The sequence below is a fragment of the Erpetoichthys calabaricus genome, chromosome 4 (genome assembly GCF_900747795.2).
Source record: "Erpetoichthys calabaricus chromosome 4, fErpCal1.3, whole genome shotgun sequence".
Lineage (NCBI taxonomy): Eukaryota > Metazoa > Chordata > Cladistia > Polypteriformes > Polypteridae > Erpetoichthys > Erpetoichthys calabaricus.
Window position 1 is genome coordinate 87,722,319 of NC_041397.2, and position 13,728 is coordinate 87,736,046.

General features: G+C 38.3%; 1 protein-coding gene across 1 annotated transcript in view; it reads right to left on the reverse strand.

Moving 5' to 3' along the window:
• pibf1 (progesterone immunomodulatory binding factor 1) overlaps positions 1-13,728 on the reverse strand; it is a 199,708-nt gene that overhangs the window by 56,041 nt on the left and 129,939 nt on the right. Inside the window, exon 14 of the mRNA XM_028799614.2 lies at positions 6,388-6,490. Coding sequence (XP_028655447.1) covers positions 6,388-6,490 — 103 coding nt within the window. The remainder of the gene's footprint in view (positions 1-6,387; positions 6,491-13,728) is intronic.

The window sequence follows — 13,728 nt, forward strand, 5'->3', positions numbered from 1 at the left end:
CTAGGTTAAGAAGTGAGGTGATGATTAGTGAGCAGCAGTACGGTTTCATGCCAAGAAAGAGCACCACAGATGCAATGTTTGCTCTGAGGATGTTGCTGGAGAAGTTTAGAGAAGGCCAGAAGGAGTTGCATTGCGTCTTTGTGGACCTGGAGAAAGCATATGACAGGGTGCCTCGAGAGGAGCTATGGTATTGTACGAGGAAGTCGGGAGTGGCAGAGAAGTACGTAAGAATTGTACAGGATATGTACAAGGGAAGTGTGACAGTAGTGAGGTCTGCGGTAGGAGCGATGGATGCATTCAACGTGGAGGTGGGATTACATCAGGGATCAGCTCTGACCCCTTTCTTTTTTGCAATGGTGATGTACAGGTTGACAGACGAGAATACACAGGAGTCCCCGTGGAATATGATGTTTGCTGATGACACTGTGATCTGTAGCGATAGTAGGGAGCAGGTTGAGGAGACCCTGGAGAGGTGGAGATATGCTCTAGAGAGGAGAGGAATGAAGGTCAGTAGGAACAAGCCAGAATACGTGTATGTAAATGACAGGGAGGTCAGTGGAATGGTGAGGATGCAGGGAGTACATTTGGCGAAGGTGGATGAGTTTAAATACTTGGGATCAACAGTACAGAGGAATGGGTATTGTGGAAGAGAGATGAAGGAGAGAGTGCAGGCAGGGTGGAATGGGTGGAGAAAAGTGTCAGGAGTAATTTGTGACAGACGGGTATCAGCAAGAGTGAAAGGGAAGGTCTACAGGACGGTAGTGAGACCAGCTGTTATATGGGTTGGAGACGGTGACACTGACCAGAAAGCAGGAGACAGAGCTGGAGGTGGCAGAGTTAAAGATGCTAAGATTTGCACTGGGTGTGACAAGGATGGACAGGATTAGAAACTGAGTACATTAGAGGGTCAGCTCAAGTTGGACGGTTGGGAGACAAAGTTAGAGAGGCGAGAATGTGTTGGTTTGGACATGTGCAGAGGTGAGATGCTGGGTATATTGGGAGAAGGATGCTAAGGATAGAGCTGCCAGGGAAGAGGAAAAGAGGAAGGCCTCAGCGTAGGTTTATGGATGTGGTGAGAAAGGACATGCAGGTCATGGGTGTAACAGAACAAGATGTAGAGAACAGAATGATATGGAAGAAGATGATCTGCTGTGGCAACCCCTAAGGGAAGCAGCCGAAAAAAGAAGAAGTAGTTTATAAATGTATGCAAAACTGGCTCAGACACAGGAAGCAGAGGGTTATGGTGCAATGATCCATATTAGAATTGTCTGAAATGAAGAGTGGTGTTCCAGAGGGATCAGTGCTAGGGCCACTGCTATAGTCTAGAATCCGTTGAATCATTACAGAGGGATTCAGACAGCATACACGCTGATTAAGTAGAGACATGACTGAAGTGTTTAAAATTATGAAGGGAATACAGTGGCATGCAATACTTTTCAATCCCCTTGACAAAAGATTTATACACAGATTTATCCATTAAGTACAGTGTATTGAGACTGTTACTATAAAATGAGTTCATCAAGAACACCCATGACACGGCTGAAAACCTGTTAAGTGTAAATTTCACATAAACATTAGGAAGTTTTTCTATACACAGAGAACCACATACACATGGAATAAACTACCAAGTAGTGTGGTAGAAAGAAGGGCTTTAGGGACTTTCAAAACTCGACTTGATGTTATTTTAATTGTAGAGGAATTAAGTGGATAGGACTGATGAGCTTTCTTGGGCTGAATGACCTGTTTTCATCTATCTTGTTCTAATATTCTAATTAAAATATCACAAATTTAAACAAATCAAATAAGCAGCAGTAATTTCCATCTCTTCATAAACAGATAAAATGCTGCTGGCCGAATCTCATAAATATATTCAGTTTCCTTTATTGTAAATAGAAGAATAAATATATCAACATATATGTCCAGTTTAATCAGTGACCTGACAATGTACCCTCTAGCACTGAATAGTCTCTCTGATGGTACACTGATTGCTAGAATTAAAAGCTCCCTGGCACCTTTGCAAGGTAAGGCAACTCAGCTCTAATGCTTGAATGGATGGCAATGAAAACTAGGTCTTACTCTCTGCTTTCACCTTTGCTTTAGAGGTGATGGGTTACACATATATATTTAGCATGATACATTTGATTTCAAGGGTGGCGTTTGATGTTTCAATGCTAATGTCTACCCAAAATACAATTTCACAAAAGGTTTGTGCATTATCTTCAGGGATTACTTCAAGCATTTGAGATGTCTTGAATATTTAAATATAACAGTTTAGAGCTACTAATGTTATGGGTTTACGCATAACTAATAGAATCCCTACACAATGTTACTTTATACTAGTTTCTTTTCACTTTTTACTAATGTTCAACATATTCCAAACAGCAAGGAAACACACAGGTTTCAAGCAGAACTTAAATAGAATATTAAGTATTTATAATTGTATTATGTAATACCCATCTTGTTCAACTGAATTACTCTATTCCAATATATGAGTTTATGAAAATGTTTTTAATGAACGTTCAACTCTTGATCCATTTATAAGGCTGGGCATAAACACAGCCTGTTTTAAGACTTGTACTAGCGATTCAAATAAACAAAACATGCTGGATTTATCACCTTGTACAATAATCAATGCAGACACATGAGTAACACATACATAGAGATTGCAGCTTGAAGTTTATTTTTGAAACTGAGAGGGAAATCTCCCCTTACATTTAGTAGAAGGGGGCTTTCAGACTCTGTAGAGATAATTAAAGTCTATTGGGAGGAGGGTATTTCCCTATGTCATGATTAGTGGCTGGTCCATTACAAAAATTATAAAGGATTAGAAATTTGAGGTGCTGGATCAATAACCAGGCTCCATCTAAAACATTTTAAAAAGAAAACGGTATACACCCTATTTGGAGGGTATCTTTCATTTTAATCGCAGAATATATTGTAACATTAAATCTGCCTAGTCAACTATTTAGACCATAACAGCAAGTTGTAATATAATATTGATACATGTTAAATTTTGCTCTGGCACTGGGGAATATATCAGAAATCACTTTATGATTTTAGTTCATAACCAACCACATTTATCTATAGCCAACCTAGCTTACTTACTATAGGTAACATTTAGACACAATAACCTGATGTTAAATAAATACTGTGAGTAATTATTTAAGTATATGTTGTCTATTAACCCTTTGCTCATGAGGAAAAAAGTACCCTGGGTGACATTTTTAATGACTCCAGCTTTTTCTGTCACACTCATTGCATTCACAGATTTCTATTCCGTTCTAATGATTTTTTTTCTACCTTTAGTGTAGGTCAACTCTAGGGACATTAGTACACTGATACCTTCCCCTCCTCTCCCTCATAATCCTTTATATGATCTGTTTCGTTCCATTACTCCTGTTATGAAATCAGTTTGTATATTTTATGCTAATCTTATCAAAGCCTCCTACTTTTCCTTCTCTCCTTGGCCCCTTTATATTCATTCTGCTCCTCCGTTGCCCTGGAATTTACTTTTTTTAAATATATCCATCTGGTCTCCAAAAATCCAAACACTTAGCACATTCAGTTTAAATCTGTGCACCATCTACACATTACATCACATAAGCATTTTGGCATGGGACTTGCTCCCGGGCCCTTATGTAACCTCTGCTCTCTTAACAACCAAGGCATCTGTGAATTCATATGTGAATTTCCCATTGGGATTAATAAAGTATGTATGTATGTATGTATGTATGTATGTATGTATGTATGTATGTATGTATGTATGTATCTATCTATCTATGTATCTATCTATCTATGTATCTATCTATGTATGTATCTATCTATCTATCTATCTATCTATCTATCTATCTATCTATCTATCTATCTATCTATCTATATCAACATGTACTGGGGCTGTCCTGTTGCTCTCTTATGGTCTTTAGAATGCAACTATCCTAAGATCTTGCCTTTTAATTTCACTCTTATATCTCCTTTTTTCCTTCTTTTGGATCTGTCTGCACTAACTCTTTCTTATATACAGTGCAAACTTCTTTTTAAACTGGTTTTAGCCTCTGATTGCAAGTCTCCTGATTATCTTTTTTCAAATCTATGGAAATCCTAATTTTACAGTTTGCTTTTGGAACTTTCAGCATGTTGGATTAACAGCTCCAATGAGTGGTCAGTTGCTACTGCTGACTGGATGGCTGTAATCATAGAGTTGTGTGGGTTGGCGAGGTGGGTGTTGGGAGTGGGTCCTTTATATGATTACATACAATAAGTCATCTACATAAGAACAGTCAAGATATGAAATTTCCGAGATGTGAACGTGCATGTCCAATAAATTAAAAAAGTAAAAATTGCAGTGTAACTTAACATTTCACGGCAGGCTTGTAAGTTAGTTCGTGTGTCTGGCGCTAGGTGGAGCTCAAAACCCATGCTGTTATTGCTTACATTCTTAGTCACGTGTGTGTATCCTCTACAAGTGGTTGTGCTTTTGGTTGTATCTCTGCTTACATTGAGTTAACGCGCTTAACTTCAAGCTTAAGATGTCTGGAATTAAGTGTGTTCAACAAGAACATCTGGACACAGCTAGAAGCTTGTTACGGAAAAGTTCTTCACTCAGAGAATCACATTAATATGCCATACATAACTAAGAAGTGAGGTGGAGCATAGGCGTAATAGGGGCCTTTAGTCAGATCTTGTGAACAGCTTGTTCTCATTGACTCTAATGTATGAACTTCAGATATTAGCATCCCATCAGGAATACCGCAGGCTTTTATTTTGATAAAGTCAAACTGGAGTTAGTGCTAGAAGTATTTTTTTGTGATGCTTTTTTTTTTCTATTTAATCTTTGCTTTAAAACATCAATATCACATCAATATTGAATACTTTCCTCAATATTATATCAGTACTGCCCATCAATATTCCTTGGAGATCATTTACCAAATCAGTGGCACAGCAAGAAATGTAGATGTGCAGAAAAGTGTTTCCTATGGTGCTGCAAAGGTGGAAAAAAATTTCTTCAAAAAGTCCAATGCTGTCCCACTGGTCAGAACACATCTGTTAACTCCAGCAACCTCTGTTCAAGTAAACACATTTGTTATTTCAATTACAAGAGGTATTTTGAATGCCAAAAAGTCACTGTTCCTACCTGAAAATGTGGATATGCTTTTGCTACTTAAAAAAAAAACTTTTTGATATCTTAGGATGAAAAAATGATTCAGTGTTGCTCTACCACACAGATTTCAAGATCAGCAAATAGAGATCAAGATAATCAAGTTCAGCAATTAGAGAATTAGAGTTAACTAGCCAACCCGCAGCATAGCATACATACACCACATAATTATGTATTGATGGGTGAACGCTTCCTGAAAGACACAGTTGTCCAAATGGGGTGGGTTTGAGGATGACTGTAGATGAATGAAAAGATGGAACTCTGGAGAGGGCAACATACAATTGTCCGTGACTGACAATTGGAGGACCGCCGTCGCACGCTCATTCAGCGATTCACATCCGCGACAAACAAACTGTTTTACACGCTGCATACAGCGATTCACGTCCGCGACAAACATGCTTCTTCTTAGATGGTCCAGCCGCGTCCACCCTCGTTCTCGAAGCATAAACACTGCCTGGTCATGTGCCCGCTCGCAAGAGCAACTCACAGAGACCCGCCCACCAACTCTAAGACCATGGCGTGTAAAACAGTTTGCGTTGGTGGATACGGTCGTGCATCGTAACCGAAAAGAATAATGAAAAGTCAACGTGGCTCAGAGGTGCATGTGGAGTGTAGCAGAGACAAACGTGAATGACGCCGTGTTTTGTGAGTTGCTGTGTCCGAGTTGGTGGGCGAGGCTCTGCGAGTTGTCGTCATATCCAATGACGGTGTGTTTTGTGAGTTGCTGCATCCGAGTTGGTGGGCGTGGCTCTGCGAGTTGTCATCGTATCCAATGGTCTTAGAGTTGGTGGGCGTGGCTCCGTCCTGCGTGCTCCATGGGTGTCTTGCTCGCTGGCGGCTTAGTGAATTATATATATATAGATTGTAACATAAATCTCAATGTACTGAAGGCACTGGAAATTAATAATACAAAAATAACTGAAAATACTAAATTGATAAACATTCAGGTAGTGGATAAATCAGAAACACACTAATGTAATTTAAATTTAGTGTGAATTGTACAAGCAGTTCAGCAAAATGGAAGAATCAAAGGTAAAATACCAACAAATAGACACATAACTTGCCTTAATGATGTATTAATAATTAAATCAAATATAAATTAGACAAACAGAACTAAAGAAGATGAAAGCATTAATTAATATGTGGTAAAATAAAATATTCAAACATTTCTCCTAAAAAAAAAAAAAAAGTTTTTGATGCTTCCATAAAGGGAAAGGATATAATAAATTTACCTCTCGAGAAACTTGATCAGTCAGTGAAGACTGGTGCTCCAAGTCTTTTCTCAGTACAGTATTTTGTCTCTCCAACTGAAGCAACCTTCTTGCTAAATGCACACTATACAAAATAGAAGCAAATATAGCAAAATACAAATAAGGTATACATAAGTACTATATATGGCTACAAAATATAGTATATACTGGATATAAAAAAAGTCTCAAAAGATGCATGATAACTGATGTCTGCAATAGCAACACCTCAGAAGTTACTAAATATAACAGTTTAAAACTGGTCACTATATTAAGAAAATGGTGGCAGTGTGGTGTAGCGGGTCCACAGCTACTGTCAATAGGTCCGGTTTCAAATAAATAATCGCTGCACTCGTGGCTTAGCAAGGGGGTGTGGTTGTGTGGCTGAAGCGGTTCCTGGGGGATTCATGATGGGGGCGTTTCTCACCTAAGTGCACAGGTGAGAAACCGTCCGCATCCGTAATTGTTCCCGGGGGCTGCTGACTGCCACAGCTGCCATGTCCTCTCCATAAATAGAAGTGTGAAGCAGCTAGGTGGGGATTAGAGAAAAAGTAAAAGAAAAGAAACAGAGGTTGCAGGAAGCAGCGTGGGAAGATAGTCGGTGTGAGCGAGCGAAGGCTCGCAGGCAGACAGCTGGACAGTGAGCCCTAGCAGGGGTGTTTGGCCGACACTCGGTGGTGCAGAAGGAAGTGGTCGCTCCAGCTGAGCGAACAAAGAGCTGGAGTGACCGGTGATGAAGGACAGCTGGCCGCATAAGGCCGAGAAGGCAGAGGGAGTCGGGAGGCTTGGGTGATGGATTCCCCAATGTGAGCGTCCTGGCCTTTGGGGAACCCAAGTCTCCACCTGGAGAGTGTGGAACCAAAGCCAGGGATCGGGAAGCCTTCATATCAGATGAACGGAGAGAGATGATCAGCTGCTGGTAGGGCGACTCTCGTGTTGTGGGGCCCAGATGGGAGAAGCAGGGGAGCCGCCAGATAAAAAGAAGTCACTGGGCTTGGTGTTTTTAAAGGACTGCTTCCAGCATTGTTATAACCTTATCGTTTTAAAGGATTGTTTTTTTCGATTTTTAACCTCCACGTCTGTTTTATTGGATTATTTATTTATTGAAGATTTGGAAGACACTGCACTTTATTTATTTGAACCCCTTGTTTTGACTTTTGTTGTTTGTTTTTAATAAAAGTACTTTGCATTATTACACCATCCCCTTGCTCCATTGTTATGCCTCACCGCCAAGCTCATCTGTAACATTACTGACGGTGTCGGGTTCAAGAGCTCCTAAAAGCAATAAGGGAGCATGGAGTAGAACCCGCATCATCACAGGCAGCAAAAAGTTTGACCAAAAGAAGCATATTCAATTATAATTCAATTTCATTCATTCTTATTAAGAACACTTCTACTTAAAAGCTTAGCATGTAATATAATTACAAATAAAGTATGAATAAAAGAAATGCAATCTGAACAAAAAATAAGGTTAAAACAAAAATAATAAAATATACATAAAAATACATACCTTCCCACATGCATTATATATGTACAGTGATACCTTGAAATACGAGTTTAATTCGTTCCGTGACCAAGCTCGTAAGTCAAAATGCTTGTATCTCAAATTAATTTTCCCCATTGAAATTAATTGAAATGAGATTAATTCGTGCCAGCCCCCAAAAAACCACCCCAATTTTTTGTTAAATGTTTTCAACATAAGAAAAATGTATTTATAATGAACAAATATTGTATACAAACAAAATAAAACCTAATACATAAAAGAGAATATAAAGAAATAAACAGACGTTGGCAAAGCCGATTAGCGTATTGTAATGTTTTTTTCTTTCACTTCACTTTTGCTTAACTTAATTTTCTTCTTCATTAGTTTTTTTCTTTTTTGCCACGCTTTCATCACTTTCATTCACAGGGTGTTTCAATAGAAACCTGTCCAAGGAGCTTTGTTTAGTCCTCCCCTTTAGAATGTTTCTGAAATGAGTTAGGCAAGTGTCATTAAATAGCGCGGCTGCACATTCTGTTTCTTTTCAGTAAAGTCAGGCATTAGGCAAGTGACATTAAATAGCGCGGCTGCACATTCAGTTTCTTTTCAGTAAAGTCAGGCGTTAGGCAAGTGTCATTAAATAGCGTGGCTGCATGTTCAGTTTAGGCAAGTGTCATTAAATAGTGCAGCTGCATGTTCAGTTTCTTTTCAGTAAAGTCAGGCGTTAGGCAAGTGTCATTAAATAGTCCGGCTGCACGTTCAGTTTCTTTTCAGTAAAGTCAGGCGTTAGGCAAGTGACATTAAATAGTGCAGCTGCACGTTCAGTGTCTTTTCAGTAAAGTCAGGCGTTAGGCAAGTGTCATTAAATAGCGCTGCTGCATGTTCAGTTTCCTTTCAGTAAAGTCAGGCGTTAGGCAAGTGTCATTAAATAGTGCGGCTGCATGTTCAGTTTCTTTTCAGTAAAGTCACACGTTAGGCAAGTGTCTTTAAATAGCGCGGCTGCACGTTCGGTTTCCATCCAATAAAGTCAGGTGTTAGGCAAATGCAATTAAATAGCTCCATTGTATGATCAGTTATAATTTTTTCAGGGTGTTTCTTTTCTTTAAAGTTCGAAACTTTTTCCCACATTGCAAACACTTCCTTTATCTCACTTTAAGAGATAACCTCCTCCACGATACCGATCTCCTGCAGAACCTCCGTATGTTGCTGCGTATGTAGTTCCATCAACTCCTCTGTCGTCAGTTCCTCGGAGTGTGCGGGGACAAGCTCTTTGATGGCTCATATTTCGAATTTTGGCTCGTAACTCAAGACAAAAAATCTATCTCAAAAAACTCGTACATTGGGGCACTCGTATCTCAAGGTATCACTGTATATCTATTTTTTTGGTTGTTTATTTCTTAGATGTACCAACTAGCTATGCTGCCTATATAAATGGGTTGAACTTTTCATTTTTTCTTTTGATTTTATTGATTTTATTGAAATCACACAACATTCCATACAAATAAAACAATTTTTACAAAAATAGGATCGAAAACAAATCAACCCCCACCCCAGAGAAAGAGAGCTAGGCCAGCAGAGTAAAACTTAAAGCTAGTAAAAATAAGTAAATAGATGAATTAATAAGTAGATAAAGGGAGAAGAAAAAAAAAAAGGGGGGGGGGGGGGAGAGAATTTGCATTCTCGGTGCTTTAAAAGCTTATTCTAAAATTTTATTCATTAAATCCTGCCAGGTTTTGAAAAAGTTATGCATAGATCCTCTAAGTGCGAATTTGATTTTTTTCCACCTTCAAATAGTATATAACATCAGTTGCCCACTGACTTAGAAAAGGAGAGTTAGGATTCTTCTAGTTCAGCAAGATAAGTCTACGTGCCAATAGTGTAGTAAAGGCAATTACAGTTTGTTTGGCTTTCTCCACTTTAAGCCCATCTGGGAGTACTCTAAACACAGCTGTTAATGGGTTAGGAGCCATTGTCACACCAAGGCTGTCTGATAGGCATTTAAAGATTTCAGTACAGAATGATGTTAATTTGGCGCAGGCCCAAAACATGTGGCCCAATGAGGCTGGAATATGTGTATATATCTCTCTATATATAAAAGGAAATCCTGGAATGGAAAGCAAATGCAAGGCTACGATACGTGATAATCTCGAAAGACATTTAAAAGACCCGTGTGACCAAGGAAACTTGCCACGGTGCGTCTCGCGGGGACCGTAAACATGAGACTTGGTGCCAAGAGATTGTCCCAGGGCCGTAGCAAAAAGGACAGCGGCTGTACAGGCTTTAAAAAGATCGAAGGGTAGCACGACGGCAGCTACCCCAAACGAACGCGAGCAGCGTTATACATCCTGCAAGAAAGAATTCAAACACGCCCGGGGCCAGAAATAAAACACAGGTATTGCTTTTACAAAGTCACGCGAGACCAGGCAGTGAGCCATCATTTAAAACAAGTCAACAGACCTCTAATCTAGCAGTTGTTGGATTGCTTTTGGCAGGCAAGCATCATGTGCTCGGAGCTCTTAAAACAACGACGTGACAGGCAGAAGAGGCAGCTAGCAAGCAGCAAAAAGACAGCAAATGATCTAAAGGCATATCCTTAGTGTACGTTCAGCCGCAACACCCTTCACAACACGAGCAGTATTATACGTCTGGGAAGAAAGAGATGTAAACATGCGCGGGGCAGGAAATGAAGAAACAAGTATTGTTTTTACAAAAGGTTTTAAAGTAAAAGTGAAAATAATGCATATGTAACAATTCACAAGAAAATAATCTCTTTAAATTGTAGATTGCCTGCCTAAGGTAAAGTCATCCCTGATGAATGGGGACGTGGGAATGAGGGGTTCTTTCATCGGATTAGCGCTATTTCAGATGTTGATTGGCAAAATGGGGGAGGCAACTTGATGAATGAGGTCTCCAGGACTTAAAACAAATCCAAATCATATTATGTGATATCATCTAATGTGAAATTCTACTCTGTACTTCTAGAATTTGTATTTTTATATTGTATTGAGGATTTATACTGTTCTATGTATTGTACTGTACGGCCCAGAATTAAAAGACAATGAGTAAAATGTCAAACTAGAACTTCATAAAGACGTTTATAAACGTTGACGCTAAACACATGCAGAGCAGGTTAGAGACTATGAAACCAGTGAAATTAGAAAGGCTCAAAAAAAACAAAACAAAAAAAAAAACGGCGCTATACACATGTGGAGAAAGTTAAAGGATATGAAAGTAGGAAAATTAGAAAATATAAAAAAAGAAAGTAAAGATTGCAGTAACGCAAACAAACAAACTGCCTCATTTAACTATGCACCAGTCTAATTTTGGTTTTGCACAATAATTACTACACTATTGCACCTTAACACTTAATTCTACTTTATTCACACAATTTTACTTATTTATTATGTTCTACTATACTGTTATCTTTCAATCTATGACTTTTTGTTAATTTAACTGATATTCTTCTAACTTTGCACAGTTTTTGATAAGCAGATCAGGATGCATTTCACTGCGTGTTGTCCTGTATAACTATGCATGTGACAAATAAAGAATCTTGAGAATTTCAAAAACGGAGTTTACCGCACATGCATTTATTGGTTACTTTGTTAGTGTATATATATTTATCTGTCTGCTTATTTAAAAATCTACATTTACCCCAGGAGTCAAAAACGTTCTGTCTAGCCCTTGTACAAAAACCTAGACAAAAGCTGGGGTATCACCTTGGTAAACCCATGTACCTTTGGAACTGTGAGACGAAAATAGCACAACTTTACAGACAGGAGTCCAATGCAGAACTCTACTTACTTTTTTACTTTGTAAAAAAAAAAAAAAATATTAACTGCTGATGATATAGATCGTTTTGTCTGTGCTGAAATTCCAAACAGAGAAACCTGTCCTGACCTCATTAAAAAGATTCAGCATATTGGGACTCACAAGATTACAAATATTGTTTTTACAGAAGTTCTGAAATAAAAGTGAAACTAATGAAATAGCAACAATTCAAAGAAAAAAAAATCTTAAAAGTGTATATCCGGAAAAATAAACATGGGGGTTGGCGAGCAAAGCGAGCAGGGGGCGAAGCATAAATTAACATAGATTTGTTGCTAATGAAACTCCAATTGCCCAAAAAATGAAATGAACAGACAATGGCAATGGTAAGTCTTGCAGGAAATCAGTGGGTAATAATGTCTGGGTTGGGACAGTAGACTGCCTGGCAAATAAAACTGATTTGCTTACCTTTTGCTGATAACTTCTTAGCAAAGACAGCTTGGTAGAATGTTAATTTAGAAATTTAAAATTGGTAGATATGGGTTGCCGGAAGTAAAACAGGAAAACTGAGTGGCAGCTACAACTCAAATCAGGCCATGCATTTAACATCAGGTGTAAGTTTATTAATACTAAAAAACATTATGCCTCAAATCGTTGAAACTGAAGGAGTTGCAGACAGAATAGCAAGACTAGTTCTGAATATTACCAAATTGACATAATTCAGATTTATGTTCCAGCATCTTCACATTCAAACAAGGAGATACTAGAGTTTTTTGCTTTGTTTTTTGCTAATAGATGACTACATCTCAAAATAAAATTATTATGGAGACTTTAATAAAGGATTTAAAATAATACACAGTCAGGGAATTTTTGTGAGAAACATGAAACAGAGATTCCAGATTACCAGAACTGTAAGAAAACAAGAGTATGTTTACTTCAAACTCATTTTTCAAGGACTCTCAAAGAACATTCACTGTCCAAATGGAATTAAAAAATAAATTGATTTCATTTTTTAGGGGGAGTAATTCCATGTCAAATCATCACACTTTTGGATGTCACAGATTTTAACAAAATCTGGCATATTGATTTAGTTATAGGAGTAACCCATGGAACTAAAATCGCACGTGTCTTGGATCAATATTAAGGGAGATTTAAGCTAACAAATTTTGAACTTATTGGAGGAGATTATGACTTTCACTGGCTGTCTCCTCCTAAATATAAGTTGCACAGGTGTCACTAGTAACATTAATGAAGCTTCTCTTTAATTTCAGCAATTTCATTCTCTTTAATCCCAATAGCATAATTGGGATCTTAATGAATGTCATTACTTACACCTGTGCTTGCAATACTACTCCATGACAATACAGCCGATATGAAAAAGGTCCATTAGTGATATGAAACCGTGCGATTCCACTTCAAAAACACAGTGAAACAAATTTGGCATTTGCATATTTACATTTAGCAATGAAGTATACTGTTTTGCTACAACAGCTGTTAGCACTGACATTGTGCACTGTTCACTTTGACCCTGAACTGTATAAATCAGTTCGGAAATGGATGGATGCTTAAACAGAAATCTATAGACATGCTTGAGAATGAATGAAAAGGCCCTTATCCACTATCAGGACTGTGTAGGAAATAGCATTAAAAGTGATTCACCATAACATTATCATACCTCCTCTTACAAGTTTGTGACACTATAAATTGAAGGATTAAAACTCACATCTGATCGATCACATCACAGGACTAGGGAATCCATTCCCGGGCTCCCAGTTTTTCATTCCCGGGAATGAAACTGCTGTAATTCCCGGGAAAACGGGAACGGCCAAGCTTGAATATATAGCGTGTAAGACTGTAAAAATTGATCAAGAAATAACAGAGTTATAGTTGAAAATAATTAAGGTGGTGCCATTGGTGCAGCTTGCACTTCATCAGACAACAGCTTTGAACAGCAACTTGAAATTTCAATGTGTCAGTCTGTTGCATCCGCATTATCTGTGCCAAGAAACTTGCCATCACAGAATGATGACAAGAAACTGGATGCATCCGTAAAAGCTGAACTGGCAGTGTTTCAGAGC